The sequence below is a fragment of the Adiantum capillus-veneris genome, chromosome 23 (assembly GCF_014529385.1).
Source record: "Adiantum capillus-veneris isolate H3 chromosome 23, ASM1452938v2, whole genome shotgun sequence".
NCBI lineage: Eukaryota > Viridiplantae > Streptophyta > Polypodiopsida > Polypodiales > Pteridaceae > Adiantum > Adiantum capillus-veneris.
The window spans coordinates 13,186,496-13,207,225 of record NC_140953.1 but is presented as its reverse complement, the minus strand read 5'-3'; the positions used below and the strand labels follow the sequence as shown (position 1 = coordinate 13,207,225).

The 20,730-nt window shown below is 45.3% G+C and overlaps 1 protein-coding gene across 2 annotated transcripts in view; it reads left to right on the top strand.

Annotated features, from left to right (window-relative positions):
- Positions 1-413: 413 nt before the first annotated feature.
- LOC147427435 (uncharacterized) overlaps positions 414-20,730 on the top strand; it is a 78,727-nt gene continuing 58,410 nt past the window's right edge. Inside the window, exons 1-2 of one of the 2 annotated variants that reach the window (XM_086496971.1) lie at positions 414-757; positions 1,245-1,381. In XM_086496971.1, coding sequence (XP_086353097.1) covers positions 620-757; positions 1,245-1,381 — 275 coding nt within the window. In that variant the 5' untranslated portion in view covers positions 414-619. The remainder of the gene's footprint in view (positions 758-1,244; positions 1,382-20,730) is intronic. The other variant, XM_086496972.1, reaches the window with a different exon arrangement.

The following is a 20,730-nucleotide window of genomic DNA, read 5'->3' as shown; positions in this document are numbered from 1 at the left end:
GATGTAGATATTCTTTTGTTAGGACATGGGCGAGATCTTCAAATCGTTTCAATTTGGATAGCGACCATATCACATGGCATTATGCACCTCCTTAGTGGTTTATTCTTCATTCCTCCTACTTGCCACCATGATTTATCCATAGCAGACATCTTGTACTTCCCATCGTCTTGTACATCCTCTCGAATGATAGGTCATTGAGCACTGTTTTTGTACACACGATACAACCACTTTTTCTGCACGAAAAAAGAGAGAGAGAGAGAGAGAGAGAGAGAGAGATTTGTCCCCCCCCCCCTCCCCGACTTGCGAGTTGCCATGACCCAAGAAGTAAGCCTAATGTGGTGAGTTAGGGGATGACGACACGTCTTATTTTTTTGGCCCCATTTTCCTAATTGTTTACTACGCGCTTTATGCATTTAGTATCCAGAATCTCAATGCAGTTGCATAGAACGATCAGAAAAGAACTCTCTCTCCAACGCGCGGTGGCACAGACGCACATTCCCTCCAAGAGATCAAACGACGTTCGAGAGCTCTGATCGCTATCAGAAATTTCTCCATTAGCGGGACATGGAGCTCAGGCTATGGTGATGCACACCCGATCCGATCGTTAATAAGGGTGACGATGCGGCGGGATGGGCCGTTTTCTTCATCTAGCAGAGACGCTGCTGCAGATGAGTCATGTGATGGCAAGGACTACTTAGAACATCGTGTCTCCAATCATGATACCTTAGCTGGTGTTGCCATCAAATATGGAGTTGAGGTGATTGTTTGAAAGCATCTTTTCTAGCTTGTCGGCAACTTCCTTGTTTTTGCACATGTAAATCATCTAACACAAGGATTGAGCTCAGTAAGAGGCATCATTTAGTTGAGCACAACAGGAGCGCTACCACTATTGGTCTTTCACCAGGTGGTCTAGTTCTTCTCACCATGTGTTTATCAATGTCCGACTGAGCTTGGACAACCTCAGCTGGCATTTTGGAAAACAGAATCAGTAGTTGATGCATGAGAAAGTCTCATGCAACTTACCGTAGAATTGATCATTTTCCCCAGTTTCTTTGCATCTTGGTTGTGTGTTTTTATGTTTGTCTTAATCTAGTATACTAAAGGTATTTTTATCTCCTTAAGTTCTAGGATCAGGACCTGCTCAGTCACTTTGATAGACTCATTGTCCAATTTGTAATCAGGGTAAGATTTAACATTCAGCTATACATGGCAGACCTAAATAGACAAAGCCATTTTCTTGCTAGGTTGCAGATGTTAAGCGAGCTAATGGGTTGGCCACAGATCTGCACATGTTTGCTCATCAAACTTTGAAAATTCCTGTGCAAGGGAGACATGTGAAGCATGTTCCTTCAAGGACATCACAACGGCAAGAAACTTCAAGGTAGGATTTTGGTTTTATGACGTTGCCTGGTATGGTGCATTGTGCATGGTTCTACTGTGCATAACAAACATAGTTTCTTAATTCACGAGTGACAAGCAGATTTCTTAGAGGTTGATATATTTGCAGCTTTTGATTGGGCATTCTTATAATGCATAGTTTGTTAACTCATGATATCAATAAACAGTTTTATAGAGGTTGATCTAATTTGGAGTACTTGTGGTTAGAGTTTTGGAGGTTCATTTCCCTGGCTTTCTACCTAGGGTTAGGGAGAGAGGGCTTCTTTGTTGCTGTGCTGCCTGCCGGCCTTGTGTGGCTCATTCCTATGTAGCTGACTTGAGCTATGTTGGAGTGTTGTGTTCACCTTTCAATTGCTTTTCCTCTGGTTTATAGGCGTCTCACCACATGTGCATTGGCCCTTGGTTGTGGGTTGGCCATTCATACACTTGTTGGGAGGGGATCTCAGGCACGTTTAGGGTTTGCACCAGCACTTTGCCTATCTCAGGCTTATTTTGGCCATTTTCATTATTTTTAGGATGAGGGTTTTATTTTTGGTCATGGTGATATTTGCCCAACCTTGCATCAATATACAGTCTTACAACAGTTGATCTAATTTGGAGTACATGCCTATTTTGGCCTTTTTTATTATTGTTATTAGGATGAGGGTTTTATTTTTGGTCGAGGTATTAGACAGAGATATTGGCCTGACTTTGCCACGGATCACTATGTATGTGGCCTAGGGGGGCTCTCTGTCCTTTATCTTGTATCATTTACAAAGTTCGCCATTCTTTGATCCACGTGTCTCTCTCTTCCCTCTTTCTTTTACTCTTGTGTGTCATCATCTCCCTCTTCCACTACACACTCCGACATGGTATCAGAGCACCTGGTTGTCATCGTGAGATTCTCTATTGCTGGTGCCACCCTCTGGATCTAGCGCTTCCTCTCCTGTCTGATCGCTAACTTGCTAGAAACGTTTGTTTATTTATTACTCTCGTGTTAAACTTTTCTATATCGCAGCCTCTAAATCTAGCGCTATTAAATTTGCCACCTTGGTGTGCTTTTAATGAAAACGTTCATAGCGTCATTTCTCCCTGGCTGCTGACAATGTATTTTTAACATTTGAGTCCGTGATCTGCATTCCAGAGGCGGAGGATCCGATCCTTTTTGCAGCACACGCAGACTTTTGGAAATTCGTGTCCCAACCCCTGACTTATTAGCCACTCCCACCCTTCATACGTCGCGCATCGTGCGCGCTCCCGTCTTCATCGCTTTGTCTTATAGGGCATAAAACCATAAAGAATCCCAGATTACACATGGGTTCTCGTGAAGAATTTGTAAGAGATGACACCTCTCAGTGGGAAGGCAAAGTAAAGTTGAAGATCCAGCACGGGAATTGAAGAAAAGAATGAAGATTTGGGCAATTTTTTTTTCGACGGACAAGTTTGCCAGAACAGAGTATAAACGTCAATTGCAGATTGGCATATGTGTGTACAAATTGATTAAGTACTCCAGGGATCTGAGATTGGCAAAACACCTGAAGAATTACTCGATTGATACGATTTACTCGAGATGGCGTGTGGCCATTGCTTCTCCTCTCAGGTTAGGAGGAAAGCCGAAAGGACAGACGGGTGCAGAAAAGCAGAACTTGTATTCGTTGAGAGAGATAGACAAGAACTCTTGAAAAGAAGATGAACCAAAGGACCACCGGAAGAGGAATTTGAGAGTTACAGAGCAGTAGTCGAATGCGGAAGAAAGGAAAGATGAAAGCAGAACTGGTACCACATTGCGTGGGGCCCGACCCGAATCAGATGAACAAAAGTACAAAACTTTGCCGCACTTGGGGCGAAGTTAAAGATCACGAAGCCCTTATTTTCTTTGATGGAGGAGCCAAGGCCAACTTTTTTTCACTTGAATTGGCGGCTCGATTTGGAATTCCGCCCTACAGGCTGAGGCCATAGGCAAAGGCAGTTCTAGCGGCACTCGGATGGGATGCTGCCATTACACCGATCATTGGCAAACTTCGTTTGCAATGTCAGGGGTGTTTAGGACACAAGGAATGTTATATCATGCCTTTGGAAGGGTGTGATGTCCTTCGAGGAATCACTTGGTATGACAAGAACAACGCCGTGGTTGACTATCAGGCTGAGAAAGAGACTTTGACAAATGAAGGGCAAAGAGATTGTACTTGATGAAATTCAGTTTCTTTACTCGATTCTCTTGAGAGAACTGAATGATGATTGAAGGTCGAATATGTTTTGACCTCGAAAAAGAACGACAAGATTTCTGGATTAGGGGTTGACTGTTTCTCTGAAGGCGTACAAAGCGAGTTACCTCCTTTACGTCGTGAAGATTACATGATTGATTCGTGGTAGTACACCTCCGAACCGGCCACCTCACAGTGTTAGCCGAAGCCAAGGTAAAGAAACAATGAACCAGAACAGATTTTGACATTACGAGGATCAATGCTATACTCGACAGACTTCAGAATTCTACTTGCCGAATTGATATGAAGAGTGATTATCATCAGATCTGTATTGCTCCTAGAGACGTCTACAAGATAGCTTTCAGGACTCCTTTTTGGATTTTCAGAGAATACCGATCATTTGTGGGTTTTCCAGACACTGAGGAAGCATAAATTGCTTATAAATGTGAAAAAGAGCGGGTTTTTCTTGCCCGAGATACATTTCTTGGGACACATCGTCTCAATAGAAAGGGTACAGATGGATTCGGTCAAAAGTGACACTATCCCCAATTGGCTTGACTTGAAGAATGTTCATGAAATTAGAAGCTTCTTGGGCTTCTGTTCTTACTACTGGTGTTTCATTCGAAAGCTTGTAGGGGTAGCTTCCCCTTTGCATATTTTGACATAGAAAGGAGTCGCTTTCTCGTGGGGACCCAGAGAGGTGATTGCCTTTCAGACACTTAAAAGAAAAAAACTGACTACTGGACCAGTGTTGGCTTTGCTAGACTTGCAAAAGCCATTCGAAGTATATTGTGATGCTTGTGGTCGTAGTCTGGGAGCGGTCTTAATTCAAGAAGGCCATGTGACTGCCTATGAAAGCCGATTGTTTTCAAGGCCTGAATTGACAACACAGATTTATGAGAAAGAGCTATTGGCAGTGATCCATGCTCTTACTCAGTGGCGACATTACCTACTCGGAGCCGATTTCACGATCTTCACTGATCATAAGAGTTTACGCTACAGCCTACTTCTTGTCACAGAAGCAGCTTTCGGAAAAGCAGATGCGGTGGGCTAACATCTTGTCAGAGTTTTACTTCTAGATTGTCCATGTTCAGGGAAAAAAAACTTGGTGGCAGATGCTTTGTCTCGGAAGCCCCTAGTCTTGGCTATTTTTGCGATTCATCATAGAAGCTTCGAGGACATGGTTGATCAGTACGCCACAGATCTGGATTTTTTGGATGTATTCACTCGACTACAAAAAGGGGAGGTAGTAGCGGGATATTCCATACGGGATGGCTACTTGATGAAGAAAACGATGTTGTGCGTTACACAGCAGGTTCTGATTGAGTGCCATTGTCCACCTTTTACGGGTCACCGCGACATCAACACCACCTTGAAAGGTGTGGAGCATTACTTCTTTTGGCCGAGCCTCAAGAAGGGCGAGAAGGACTTTGTTCGCAATTGTTTAGTATGCCAGAAGGTCAAGTTTGACAGGCATAAGGCGTAGGGATTACTACAGCCTTTACCCATTCTCACCCGCCCCTCTGAAAGTATTGCAATGGATTTCATCATTTATCTCCTGAAGACACAAAGTGGGCATGATGGCCTTTCGACGGTCATCAACAGATTCAGTAAGCAGGCTCACTGCTTTGCAGTAAAGAAGACAGTTAAGCCCGATTCTTTGGCAAAATTGTTCGAATATATGGCATGTTTGAGTCCATTGTTTCGGACAAAGATCCCCGATCTATTAGTTGTTTTGGACGACAATCTTGGAGAACATTGGCACGTGGTTGCAGTTCTTGTCCTCGTTCCACCCACAGACAGATGGGCAATTTGGAAATAGCCAATTTAATGGTTTTGAATTTTTTGAAGTCTTCTTCTTTAGATCACTAGACTACATGGGAAAAGTATTTGCCCTTGGTGGAGTTTGCCTACAAAGATACACGGAAAACACGCCATTTGAAGTGTTCGAGGGTGCTAAGAAGCTTCTTCAATTTCTAAGCACCTAAGACAAGATTCTTTTGAAGAATATTTTTGAAACAAAGTCTAGAAGGCATGGAAGGCCATCTAGCCGTTTAGAGGAGGAGAGGTCATCCTCTTTTGACAATGACCAGATCAACAAGAAAACCAAGGAGTTCAAGGAAGGAAGTCAGGCCAGGACACCCATCGAGCCCTTGAGTTGAACAAGAGTTTGACATCGCCTTCTCTAGAGTGTGGTTCTCAAAACATTCCAGGAAGCGAAAGTCGGCATCTTACTTGAAAAGAACGATGGATATGCAAGAGATGTCATTATGCCTTGGCATCACTTGAAAATGACTCAGAAAGATACATTGGATGACTATTGCCCAGAGGTTTTGGGATACTTGTCGAAGATTCTTTTGAAAGACCAGATTGAGCGGTTTTGCTATGATTTGCTAAAGAGATTCAAGACTGTGCTTTAAACCAGAAGTTTGACTCCATTCAGAGACTTATGGGACATGACTAAGTAACGATTTGGAATGCATTCTTGCTCATTGACTTATGCAACGGGCATAATAGTATTCATCTCAAAAAGGCAAGAGTTTGCCAGTGAACGGAACCAGATGATAGCTCATCACAGGATTCTGGCGAATCAGAGGGTTCTGACGAACTAAGGAAACCAGATGTAAGTTCATCAAAGGATTCCAGAGAAAGAGGAATCAGATAATAGTGCGTCTTAGGGTTTCGATGATTGACTCTGACTGCCAATGGACAGGGAAGTGAAAGATGCTACTCGCAGGTCCCAGGACACAAGGAAAGAAAGTAAAAAGGGAATAAGCTGGTAGATTAGAACATTCCCCAGACCTAGGATAAGATTTTTGAAGCGGACCAATACACGAGGGACTTGGACACTGATTTTGCCAAGGTTTGGGAGGCTTTAGAGAAATCTCATGAACGACATAGGAAGGCAGCAGATCGACATCGTCGCAATTAAAGGAAGACCATTGGGTGCTCTTACCTTTTGAGACGGCACGCCTAAGAAAGAAAAAGGGAAAGGAGTGGCTTTTTCCAAAGGGCCCTTTCTAGATAAATGAAAAGATAAATTTGTCTCCTTTAGACTGAAGTTGCCCGATACTTGGAAGATTCACAATGCATTTCACGTGAGTCTATTTTAAGCCTTTTAAATGCAATGTGCCCGATGATGGGGAGCCAGATAAGCAACTCGAAGTGGAGGAAAGTGAGGAGATACTCGTTCCAGAACAGATATTGGCACACAAAGACAGAAAGATTAAAGGTGAAGTGATTAGGCGGTTCTTGGTTAAGTTCAAGAACTATCCTGCATTGGATGCGAAGTGGATGGAGGAGGAGGACCTAGTAGATACTCCTCAGATTTTGGAACTTTACCTTGAAGCATTCGGTTTAGCATAGTCTACTCCGATAGAACTCCGATTTCAGCATGGGTGAATCTAGTGCAGTAGGTTTGCACAAGAGGGGAGTCACTCCGCTCTTTGTCAATGGATTACCCCGATTTTGTGGGTTTTAGGGATATTGATGGGCTGCTAGTATTCTGTTGAATGACTTTATGAACTAAAATTCCTGAAATTGAATATGATTGATTTGTGCTTGACTTGTTTGCGTCTAGGAATTGAAAGACGAAATGATTGCAATCATGGTCTGAGATTGGGAATGAATTTGTATGTGATGTCCTGTGATGTCAAGTGATGTCCTACGATGTCCGATGATGTGATTGTCGATTTGTACAAGTACTAGATGTGTTGTGTTTAGTGCGTCGGTACTAACAGTCAGTGTCTATTAAGACAGTTTATGGCCTCTGTCTGTTTTGCATGCGTAATCGAGGGCGATTACAATTCTTTCAAGAGGGGGGTATGCCACAAATTGGTGACATGGCTGACCCCTGGACACACACACAACCCCTGAAATGTGTTGACAGGTTGACATGGCAGCAGGCCAGCGGGAAAATTGTCGAAAAACGCGTTGACATGTTGACGTGGCAGGCCGTATGGATCGCGGCAATTTTCGTTGACCTGTTGACATGGTAGTGTACGGACGCTCGTAAATTACGTTGGCTGACTTTTGGCAGCTTTTGGGTATAATGCTTTTGAGTTGAAGCTTTTGAGTTTGAGTTTTTGGGGTTCCGCTTTTGGGCAACCCTTGTAACAAGAAATAGGTCTTTTTGGGCCTCATTACTCAGAGTATGTGGATGCAGAGTCTGAGTGTGAGTTCCTAGGGACTCGCTTGTACTTTGCACACAGATTAATATAAAAAGAAATACCGAAAGGGGCGCCAATCTTTGGGGCCAATACCTCTTGGCACGGAACTACGCAGGGCCGTGTCGACTTTATTGTGAATTGTGAATAATTTGAAGCGAATCTCTGCTGTGTCGCGATAGAGTCTTGACTTGGGGTGCCCAAGTTTGTTACAGAAGTATACCTTGAAGGGTTGCCAACATGACCAAAAATGCAAGAGAAAAAAACACTTTTTGGGGATTAGCGGATTAGTGCTAAATCTTCAAAGCTGTGATATCAATGTCAGTTGCATCGGTATTGAAATGGTGAAGATCTAGTTTTACACTTCCACAATCCTTCAATTCTTTTCTTGCGTTAGTGATTTGTTTATGCTTGAATGATGGTTCCTGTTACTTTTCCCTGGAGAGAGGGAATGAGAGAATGCAATAGAGATGTGCACAGGGAGAGAGAAAGGAGAGCGACACTGTAAGGTGCAGCGGAAGTGAATGTTGATAGTGCTCGGGATGAGTGCTCCGAACTTTGCTCAAGGGTTCGTTTTTACTTACTGGAGGGAGAGCCTTCCGTTCTTCTTAGAGAGAGAGAGTGCAAGTGCAATGACAACAAAGTGAATGCTACTGTGAATGAAAGTGCTGAGAGAGAGAGAGAGAGAGAGAGAGAGAGAGAGAATACGACACCAGATGGTTCTCAAACCCCCCTTCAAGGGCCCCCCTCTATGGCGAGATAGGTCTATGCTTTAGATTGCACAAATCTGGTACAAAGGTCTAGATGCAATGGACTTGCCGACGATGTCGACGATGATGATGGCGACGACAAGGACGTGCTGAAGACTGAAAATGCTAGGGCTGGTCTGCTGAAATCTGAAAAATGCTGATCTGCTACTGAATACTGACGTTGTGTCGGAGAGGACGACAATGACGATGACTCGATGACGATGCACTGAAAACGCTGATGCTGAAATCTGAAATCTGCGGGCTGAAATGGAAAAGGATGGCTGAACTGAAGGGATGATGAGGATCTGCGAGGCTATGGGCTCATCTGCAAGTGTTGATGGCTGAAAACCAAAACGCTGGCCTGCCTTTCTGATCCGGAATGCCGAAAGTTGAAAACGCTAGATGGATTTGGAAACAAGTCACAGATCACAATAGATGTACACTGGCCCGGCGGAGTTCCGTGCCTAGAGATATTGGCCCCAAAGACTGGCGCCCCTTTCGGTATTTCTTTTTATATTAATCAAATCAAAGTACAAGAGAGTGGCTAGGGTTTCACTCTCAGACTTTGCGTCGAGATGCTCTCAGAAGTGAGGCCCTCACCACTAATTTAAAGGTTACAAGGGATGCCCAAAAGCAAAGCCCCAAAAGCTTCAAATCAAAAGCAATTGCTCTCTCTCTCTCCCACAGAGAGTCAAAACTTGAAAGCAAAAGCATTCTCTCTCTCTCTTTCTCATATTGTAGAGAAAAAGCAAAATTTGCGTCGCTCATCATTTTCAATTTATATATATATATATATATTTTAATAATAGCCTCCGCGATTTCCGGAAATTAGGGTTTTTGGCAAGAATTAGGGTTTGCAGGAATTTTAGGGTTTCTGGCAGAAATTAGGGTTTCTGCTGTCCGTAGCCACGTCATCACTTTGTGAATACCCCCCTCTTGAAAGCATTGTAATCGACCGTGATTACGCCTACAAAACCGACAAAAGTCATAAACCGTCTTAGCAGACACTGATTGTTAGTACTTACGTACTAGGAACACACATCTAGCACATGTACAAAATCGACAGTCACATCACATGACATCACAGGACATCACATGACATTCAACATTCATTCGGATCTTAGACCATGATTTATCGGCAATGTAGCTAGCAATCACATCTAGGTCCAATCGGGACCTCATCGATGTCCGATTGACTAACCCCTATTGCAACCATGTCTATTCGAGATCAATCAGACCAAAACGTTGCAGTCATTTCGGCTATCAGTTCCTGCACTCAAAAGAAGTCAAGAACAAATCAGTATCATTATCAGGAATTCCATTTCATAAAGTCATCCAGCAGAATACTGTCAGCTCTCAGTATCCCTGAAGCTCAAAGAGACATCGAGTGACTTTAGTATCAAATCGAGGCATCTGTTGACAAGGGAGCGGAGTGACTCCCCTCTTGTGCATCCCACTGCACCAGATCTCCGGCCAAGCTGAATTCTGGGTTCCGTTTGGAGTAGACTATGCTAAACCAAAACATCGAGGTAAAGTTTCACAATCCGAGGAGTATCTGCTAGTTCCTCCTCCTCCATCCACTTCGCATCAAATGCAGGAAAGTTCTTGAACTTAACCAAGAACCGCCTTCGGACTTTACCTTTCTTCGTATCGTTATGTGCCAAAATCTGTTCATGAACAAGGATCTCCTCGTTTTCTTCCACTTCGGGTTGCTCATCAGGTTCCCCATCATCAGGCACATCACCCTTAACAGGTTTCAAGAGACTCAGATGCAATGCATTGTGAATCCTGCAAGTATATGGCAGTTTCAATCGGAAGGAGACATCATTTATCTTGTCAGTGATCTGGGAAGGTCCGTAGTATCGCATACTAAGCTTTTGGGAAAAGCCTCTCCTTTCCCTTTTTCTTTCGTAGGCGTGCCTTCTCAAAACGTAAGAGCACCCAATCATCCTCCTTCAATTTCAAGTCGCGACGATGGCGATCCGCTGCCTTTTTTTGTCATTCTTGAGACTCCTGCAAAGTCTAGCGAACCTTGGCAAAAGCCGTATCCAAATCTCGCGAATATTCATCCGCTTCAAATATCTAATCTTTCGTGCTCAGGAAGGATGGAACCTTCGCAGCACTTTCAACAATCTCACATGTCGTCTTCCCCGTCGAAGAGTGTATCGTGTTATTGTAGGTAAATTCCACCAAAGGTAAGTTCTTTTCCCATTGAGTCTTCTGATCCGAGATACAAGACTTCAAAAATCTAAAATCATTGAATTGGCAATCTCAAATTGCCCGTCAGTCTACAAGTGGAACGATGACGAGAACTGCAACTGCGTGCCAATGTTCTCCCAAATTGCCTTCCAAAACAAACTCATAAATCTGGGGTCTCTGTCGGAGACAATCGTCTCAGACGTGCCATGTAATCGGAAAATCATCGTGATCATTCTGTGTTCTTTGGAGACCAAAAATGAAATCCATTGCAATACTTTCCCAGGGGTGGGTGGGTATGGGTAAAGGCTGTAACAATCCCTGTGCCTTATGTTTGTCAAACTTGACCTTCTGGCATACCAAGCAACTGCGCACAAACTCTTCCACATCCTTTTTGAGTCTCGGCCCAAAGAAGTCTCTCTCTACCCCCTTCATGGTGGTAGCAATGCCGCAGTGACCCGTAAAAGGTGGACAGTGGCATTCAGTCATAACCTTATCCCTCAACGGCTGTGTAACGCACAACATAGTCTTTTTCATCAAGTAGCCTTCCTGAAGGGAGTATCCAGCTACTGTCTCCCCATCCCGTATCCGTGTGAAAATATCTGCAAAATTTGTATCTGTGGCATACTGATCGACCATATCCTTGAAGCTACTATGATGTATCGCGGAAACAGCCAGAACCAACGGTTTCCGAGACAAAGCATTTGCCACCACATTCTTCTGTCCTTGCACATGGACAATCTGGAAGTGGAACTGTGACAAGATGTTCGCCCACCGCATCTGCTTTTCAGAAAGCTGCTTCTGTGACAAGAAGTAGCGCAAACTCTAATGGTTTGTAAAGACAATAAAATCCGCTCTGAGTAGGTAATACCGCCACTGAGTAAGAGCATGGATAACCGCCAAAAGCTCTTTCTTATAAATCTGTGTTGTCATCTCCGGCCTAGAGAACAAACGGCTCTCGTAAGCTATGACATGGCCTTCTTGCATCAAGACCCAGACTACGACCACAAGCATCACAATATACTTCAAATGACTTCTGCAAGTCTGGCAAACTCAAAATAGGTCCCGTAGTCGATTTCTCTTTCAATGTCCGAAAGGCAGTCACCTCTGTGGGTCCCCACGAAAAAGGTACTCCTTTCTGTGTCAAGGTATGCAAAGGGGAAGCAACCATTGCAAACTTTCGTATGAACCGCCTATAGTACAAACACAGTCCCAAGAAGCTTCTAACTTCATGGATATTCCTCAAATCGGGCCAATCACGGATAGTCTCTATCTTGGCCGCGTCCATTTGCACTCCTGCTGCTGACACAATGTGTCCCAAAAAGTGTCTCTCTGGTAGGAAAAATTCACTTTTCTTTGCATTAATCACTAACGTGTGATCTCGTAATGCTTGAAAGACTTGAAGCAGATGATCTCTGTGTTCTGCCTCATTCTTGGAGAAAACAATGATGTCGTCAAAGAAAGTGCCAACAAATAGCTTGTACTCTCGAAAAGTCCTGTCCATCATCCGGTTAAATGTCGCAGGAGCATTGGTTAAGCCAAAAGGTATCACCAAAAACTCAAATAACCCAAAAGTCGTCCGAAAAGCTGTCTTGTAGACATCTCCTGGCGCTATCCTGATCTGATGATATCCACTCTTCAAGTCAATCCTGCTAAAGCACGAGGATCTCTGTAACCTGTCAAGTATATCATCGATCCTAGGAATCGGAAATCTGTTCTTGATGGTGATTTTGTTGAGAGCGCTATAATCGATGCACATTCTCCAAGAGCCGTCTTTCTTCAAAACCAACAACACTGGAGAGCAATACGGTGAAGTACTAGGCTGGACAAGACCCTTTTCCAAGAGGTCTTTCACTGGGTTCATAATCTTTTCATTCTGTACTCGGCTCACACGATAAGGTGGCTGATTCGGTGGCATGCTTCCAGGTATTAGATCAATGGTTTGATCTTCAGGCCCTCTGAAAGGCAATCGGCATGAGTGTGGAGAAAAATCCTGACGTTCTTTTGATAAGGTCAAAACATATTCAACCTTTATCCATCGTGAGTTCTCTCCCAAAAGAATGAGTAAGAAACTGAAGTTCATCAAGTACAATCTCTAAGCCCTTCATTTATCAAAGTCGCTTTCTCGGCCCGGTAGTCAACCACGGCGTAGTTCTTGTGGTACCAAGGGATCCTGAGTAGAACGTCACTCGCGTACCCTGAACACCCCTGTCATTGCAAACAAAGTTTGCCAATGCTCGGTGTAATGGCAACATCCCATCCGGGTGCCAGTCGAACTACCTTTGCCTGTGGCGTTAGTCTGTCGGGCGTAATTCCAAATCGAGCCGCCAATTCCAAGTGAAAAGAAGTTTGCCTTGGCTCCTTCAAAAGAGCTTCCTGATCCTTCACTTTGCCCCAAAAGTGGCAAAGTTTGTACTTTCATTCATTAGATTCGGTGCAGGTCCCACGCCATGTGGTACCAGTTCTGCTTTTCTATCTGCCTTTTCTGCCACATTCCTCAGCTGCTCTCGAACTCTCAGACCTGTCGTCGTCTTTATCATTCTGTTCTTTCTGTGCCTTATTAGGGCACTTCGCGGAGATATGTCCCTGTTCCCCACATCCAAAGCACTTCCCCTCTCTGATGTAGCGAGCTCTCTCCTCAGGAGTAAGCTTGGGTCGTGCATCGTTTTTCTCTGGGTTGCTCTTTTTCTTTCTACTTTCATTCCGAGAAGTCTGTTCGGCTCGTTGTGTCATGGCCTCATCTGTGGGGTAGGTCGGACTGCCAGAGTGAATGGCAAAGCCCCGCTTCGCATGACTCATCAACTCCTGAATAGAAGCTGACTTCTGTTCCAAGCAGTGATCTCGGATCTCTTTAGGTAGACCCAAGGTAAACCGCTCAATCTGTTCTCTGAACGAGATCTTCTTGAATGAAGAGGCGGGTAGAAAAGAACTCCAGAATCTTTCACAATAAGCATTGATTGTATCTTTCTTGGTCATCCGAAGATGGTTCCAAGCAGCTCGTACATCTCGTTCATATTCTTGCGTCAACCAAGAAGAAATAAAAAGCTTCTTAAATTTCAGCCATTTAACTGGCACACTCTTGTTAAAAGAAGCGTGGACCACCAAGTACGAGCATTCCCCTTAAGGTAAGAGGTAGCTCTCCGAATCTTGGAGTGCTCTGAATAGCATCCTCCCGCGAAAGCGATGTCAAACTGCTGTATAAAAGACAAAGCCTTCGAAGCATCTGAGTATCCTGAAAAGTATCAAACTTGATCGAGTGGCCACCTTCCTTAAACTCTCAGACTTTCTTGCTTTTATCTTCGAGAAGGTCATACTGGTTAGCTTTGTAAAAATTCTTCTTGTTTGCATAAAACTTCCCGTCATCGGAATCTGAGCTGTCTGTAGACGAGTCCTTAGTAGAACTGTCAGTCTCTGGGCGAGATGTAGCCTTCTTCTTGCCCTTTCCGAAGCTTTGTTTCTTGCTTCGCTTTTTACCTTTTCTGTCTTCTTCGCTCGAATCTGAAGAGCTAGAAGAACTGTCAGAAGAAGAAGAACTGGGTACTCCTTCAAATCGAACACGCTTCTTCTGTTTCTTTGCCTTGTCAAATGTAGACCGACGACCCAAATATCCCGGGAAGTCAGTGCCTTTCTTCTGCTTTTTGCCGTGCTTTTTGCCTTTCTTTTACACGTCGAAAAGTTGAGCAATCCGTGCATCAACCACGTTCTCTAGTTCCTTCTCTGTATATTTCTTGGAGGTAGAAGGTTTCTTGAGAGCGGGTTTCGGGAGTGGTGTTGTGGTTCTTTGCCACTCCATCTGTACCTCATCCAAAGAGGTCTGGTTCATATATTTTGCCATCTTCAGGTCCTTGGCAAAATTGAGCATCATCTTTGTTGCATCGCCAATCAATTGACGACGCTCCATCTCTCTTTGCTTCGCCTGAGTAGGCCGAGGCGGGCCATACTCTCTGTCTGAATCTTCGTTGTGATCCCAGCCCGTATCTCCAGATGCAGAGGGAGTCGACTGATCATTGCCTGAAGCCATAGGTGCCGCGGAAAAAAATTTTCGGGGATCGGATTTCCCGTAGAAGGGAAATCGGCCGTGCTCTGATACCACTGTTTAACAGACTTAGACACTCCAAGTCAAGAATGAACCGCGATAGCACCAAATAACCACTTCAAAACAAGTCACAGATCACAATAGATGTACATTGGCTCAGCGGAGTTCCGTGCCTAGAGATATTGGCCCCAAAGACTGGCGTCCCTTTCGGTATTTCTTTTTATATTAATCAAATCAAAGTACAAGAGAGTGGCTAGGGTTTCACTCTCAGACTTTGCGTCCAGATGCTCTGAGAAGTGAGGCCCTCACCACTAATTTAAAGGTTACAAGGGATGCCCAAAAGCAGAGCCCCAAAAGCTTCAAATCAAAAGCAATTGCTCTCTCTCTCCCACAGAGAGTCAAAACTTGAAAGCAAAAGCATTCTCTCTCTTTCTCATATTGTAGAGAAAAAGCAAAATTTGCGTCGCTCATCATTTTCAATTTTATTTATTTATTTATTTATATATTTAATAGCCTCTGTGATTTTTGGAAATTAGGGTTTTTGGCAAAAATTAGGGTTTGTAGGAATTTTAGGGTTTCTGGTAGAAATTAGGGTTTCTGCTGTCCGTAGCCACGTCATCACTTTGTGACATAGATTTGGAGCTGAAAATGCCAGAGGTTCTTGAGGGTTGAAAAGGTTGGGCTCTCTGCCGGTTTGCTGAGGAGAAGCACTGCAAGTTGGATAACTTCTTCTGTTGCCTCTTTTGCTTGTGAATGGTGCGCGCGCCCGAGCTGCTAGAAATTGGATCGAGCATGCTCCCCTACAGCCTCACGACCTTGGATTGACATAAATAAATAAATAAAATAATTAAATGCTTGCAACTGAGCTGCCCCAAAAATGCCATGGAAATTTGGGTATACTTGCTTGGAAAATGCAAATGCTGGGTGCTATTGGGTTGTGCAATAAGAGGTATGCAACTACTCTAAGTGCCTGGACATGGACGGCCTGCGCACGGGCTCACAAGGGTGCCAGAACACTTCCTAGGCTAATATGAACCCTAGAATTGGGATAGCTTGTCCACATGCACATAAGATTAGATGTGCACGTGACATCCCCTCCTTTTTTAAGGTGTCACGTGCACATCTACCCTATGTGCATGTGGACAAGCTACTTCATGACAAGGGTTCAATTAGCTTAGGAAGTGTTCTGGCACCTTTGTGAGTCTGTTCACAGGCCGTGCATATCCAGGCACTTAGAGTAGATGCATATCCTCTGGTTGCACACAGCAAGATCATCAACATTACCATCAGAATCCATCAAGAGCATTCTACAGTGCACAGAACCTATTTTCCCTATTTTAGCCATTTTTCACTTATTATTACTTTGTTGGGAAATTGGGTAGGGCAATTTGGCCAAGCTACTATAGGTACCAAGTGTTTGGCAGTGCACCTTTTTAGCAAGACCCCCGGCGGAACAACCTAGCGTTTTCAGCCATCAAGAACAGCCTAGCGTTTTCAGCATTTGCAGATCAGCCCCAACGTTTTGCAAGTTGCAGATCAGCCTGGCGCAGCAGTTTCCCTAGCGTTTTTGAAACAGCAAATCAGCCTAGCGTTTTGCAGTTTCTTGGCGACAGTTCAGTCCACAGTATCAGCGTTTTACATTTTCAGCGATTAGACTCCATACAATAGCCCCCAAACCTCGCAGATCTCACCTCCTCGCAACAGATTTTCGTCGCACGGTCAGATCAGCCAGCGTTTACAGATACAGCCCGCTATTCGCAGATTTCAGCATGTGCGTTTTCAGCACGTCGTCGTCGCATCGTCGTCATCGCCGTTGTTAGCGACCTAGAGTTAGAATTCAACAGATAGCAGATTTGCAGAATTCAACCCCTAGCGTTTTCAGTTTTCATCCCGTCTCGTCGTCGTCGACATCGTCGGCAAGACCATTGCATTTAGGCCATTGTAGAGATTTGTGCAATCAATAGCAAAGACTTCTCTCGCCATCCAGAGAGGGGCCCTTGGAGGAGGGTTTGACAATTTTTTTGGTGTCGTATTCTGTCACGTGACACATCCAACCCTATGTGTCCGTGGAGAAGCTATAGCATGAACAGGGTTCAGTTCAGTCAAGTCAGTCTAGAATAGGAAGTGATTTGGCACTTTTGTGAGTCTGTTCGCAGACCGTGCATGCCTAGACACTTAGAGTAGATGCATATCCTATGGTTGCACATAGCATGATCATCAGAATCTATCAGAATCCATCAGGGGAATTTTCCAATGCATTAAACCTATTTTCCCTATTTTTGACATTTTACACTTATTTATCAAGCGACTTTTGTTGGAAAGTATGTAGGGCAATTTTGCTAAGTTTGTATATAAGCAAACCTAGTGCTAGCACTTTGTGGCAGAAGAGGCAGCAGGAGCACCTTGCTCAACATGCAACTTCTCAGCAAGACACCCCACATCAGCAAGGCTAGTGGTTTTGCATTTGCAAGGACCTAGCGTTTTCATCCACAGGCAGCCGGGTGTTGTGTGCACAGCAGATCAGCCCCGGCAGTAGCAAGACCAACCAAGAAGCCTAGCATTTTGCATTTGTAGGACAACCTGAAGCAGCATGACCAATTTCAGCCCTAGCGTTTTTGGGATAGCAGAGCACCTAGCGTTTTGCAGTTCCTCCACGACGGAATCAGCTGAAGCATCAGCGTTTTCAGTTTTCAGCCTTTAGCACTCGCAGAAGAAGTCCCGAACCTTGCAGATCTCACCTTCCCGCACCATATCCTCGCCACACGATCAGATCCCGCGAAGTTTACAGATTCAGCCCGAAAAACGCAGATTTCAGCATCTTCATTTTCAGCGCGTCTCGTTGCATCGTGGTCATCGACATCGTCACCGACATAGAGTCAAAATTCAGCAGATTCAAGATTTGCAGATTTCAGCCCTTAGCGTTTTCAGATTTCAGCCCGTCTCATCGTCGTCCTCATCGTCGTCGACATCGTCGGCAAGTCCAAGCATTGTAGAGATTTGTGCAATCAATAGTAGACCGCTCTCGCCATAGAGAGTGGGGCCTTTTGAAGAGGGTTTGACAACATTCTGGTGTCGTATTCTTCTCTCTCTATCTCTCAGTCTCATGCACCTTCATTTACAGTGTCCATTCACTTTGTTTGTGTCCATTGCACTCTCTCACTAAAGGAACGGAAGGCTCTCCCTCCGTAAGTAAAAGGAACCTTGAGCACAGTTCGGAGCACTCATCTTGAGCAAAGTTCAAACATTCATCCGCTGTACCTTACATTGGTATCAGAGCTTTGGCAGTGTTCTGTATCACTCAAGGAAAGAACCACAAGAACCAAAGAACCACATTTTTTTTTTCCCCCGAGAAAAAGATCTTTCTATTAGTTATTGAAACTGCCCATAGGGCTACAACCACCTCTTCAAGAGAGGGCTACAACCACCATGGTGGGGAGACTCTCCCAATGAAAAAACCAGCATATGTACAATGGGGCTAAATCAAGAAATGGGGGGAGGGAAAAGCCACACAGATGGTCGGTAGTGCCGTCGGAGTACACCTTGGACCATGGCATAGAAAGGCCTAGGACGCCATAGTCGAAGGAAAGCCTCTCTGCGCTGCCGCATGCGGTCGGAGCTGCCCTGCAGTCTCTCGAGTTGTCCTCTGAGAGTGTGGATCAGCTCTAGCCAAAAATCGCGAACAGTCTCTGCTGGTGGCACATGGCGAGCCTCAAAGACGCGGAAGCAACGGGCCCGCTAGATGAACCAGAGTGTCAGGCCACTGATTAGCTCCCAACACTCCTCTCTCTTATTGCACCACTCTTGTGGAGTAAGCTCTATGGCAGGCTGGAGTGTAGGTCGCCCCTCCTGCATCACTATCATCCTGCTGGTGGAAGATAGCTCAAACTGAAGTGTCGGGCCCGTAAGGGTGGACCAAGCCGCTGCTCCCCAAGTGTACTGTCGAGCCGTGGAGAGAGCAGGCATCAGCCAAAGAACTCGAAGCCACACCTGCTGTGCCGAAGGACAGTCCCAAAGACAGTGATGCTGACTCTCCACAAGATGGTCACAAGCTGCACATGCGGCCGAGAGACCACTATGCACTAGCCAGCTCCCAACTGTTGTAGCTCAGTGTGCGATCAACCACTGAAACAAGGTGACTCGCCTCGGTTGTTTGGAGTCCCACAACCTCTCCCAGAAGGCTGCCAAGAACTCAACTGTGAGACCCTCCTCCTGCCAATGAGGTGCTGCAGCGGGGTGGGCCTCTCTCTGTGCTGCTAGTATATGACGTCCCTGTCGAATAGTGTACTGAAAGAACGGGACACCTGGGTGGTCTGCAGAAGAGAAGGGTCCCTCCAGAGCCACTCACCAGGATCCCACTGTACTTGTGCCAGTGGACAGCACTCCCAAGCCCACAGCCTCCAGTGTCCAGTCTCTAAGAGCTGCTGGGTCAGGATCGATGACACAAGTCCTCCCACAGATGCCCACTACTCGGATCCTATGAAAACAGCACTCTGCCACCTGCGGGGCCTCTACTGCAACTCGTTGTAAGCGTCCCCCACCCTGAAGCTCGAAGAAAAGGGATGGAACAGTCTCTGAGCAGGCCCTGACTGAGATGAGAACCTCCAGTCGTGTGAAGGCTCCCATCCACCTGGGTGCTACTGGCTCGAGAGGCGTGAGCCACTCAGCTGGAACTGCCTCTGAGATATCCTGACACATGCTCTGCACCCTCTCATGCCTTGTAGTTGGAAACCTTGCACCTCCTCTGACAAGCCTAAGAATTCTAACCAGTCACCTAAAGAGCGCGTTGGACCCGCTGCCATGGGACCCCAGGAAACCTGAGGCCGATTACCAACCAAGTGGCCTCTCTGAGTGCTAAACATGGGGTTCCAGACAAGGGGCTGGCATAGGCGCTCCTCCGTGCAAGTAGGTTGTCTCTGCTCCAGGCCTCGCCGCAAGAGCTCCCAAGATCGAAGCAAACTCACAGCGAAGTGGTCCTCCAGTCTCCTGCTCAAACCAACTTTGCGCATCTCTGTGAAGATCCATTTGGTCGAAGGTCGCCAGGGCCTCCAGCCTGAGGCACCCTAGCACGAAGCTACTGTAGCAAGAACTCCTTCCAGGGCTCCTCACTTGGAAGAAGTCCTCTGACTATGAACTTCCCAAGAAGGGCTCTGCTCTGCTGTGCTGGGTCAATGATCCCAAGCCCTCCTTGTGAACGAGGAAGAGTGATGACCTGCCAAGCAGAGTTACCCGGAACGCGGAACGGGAACGGCGACTGGCCTCCCTGCGGAACGGGGGAACGGGAACGGCGCGGAACAGCAGGCTAAAAAAACACCCAAATATTATTTTTTTTAGCGTTATGTGTTTGAATACAAGTAGTATTAGAGTCCTTTGACTCTAATACCCACAAAAAACACGATTCGAAGACCATTTAACCTTATTACATAGCCAGATGAACAACATAGCCAGATGAACAACAATGAGCAAACACAATGCCCATAGTACATACACAATGCTCTCAAATAATTGCAAGAGTAGTAGTCAGAGATAACACTTTGGAATTAATTATGGCTAACATAGTAACAAGCCTCAAGGGCCGCCAGCGGCCAAGGTGCTACAAAAAAACCAAAGGGGGGCAAAGTTCAAACCAGACTTCAGTGACCACAATACCAAAAGACTGAAGGTGACAAATACCATAAAGATGCTAGTAGCTACAAATGGCAAAGAGGGCAAGGCTCAAGCAGCCATACAAAAAGGTGGATAAATGGCAAAGACTCAAGACTCAAGAGCCACTAGCCTGAGAGGCCTCCCAATCCGTAGTAGCCGGCTGTAAATCATGCACATCCTCCCATTCTTCATCATCGAGGTCTAGGTCCGGCTCGATCTTAGCCACAGATGAAGTACCTGGTGTTGGTGGATGTGCATCTCCACCCGCCTGAGAAGCCTCTTGCTCCATCTCCCACTGTGTAAAAGGATCTGTCTGTTTGTCTGTACTCTTGCAAAGCATTTTCAAATTTGCGCTGACG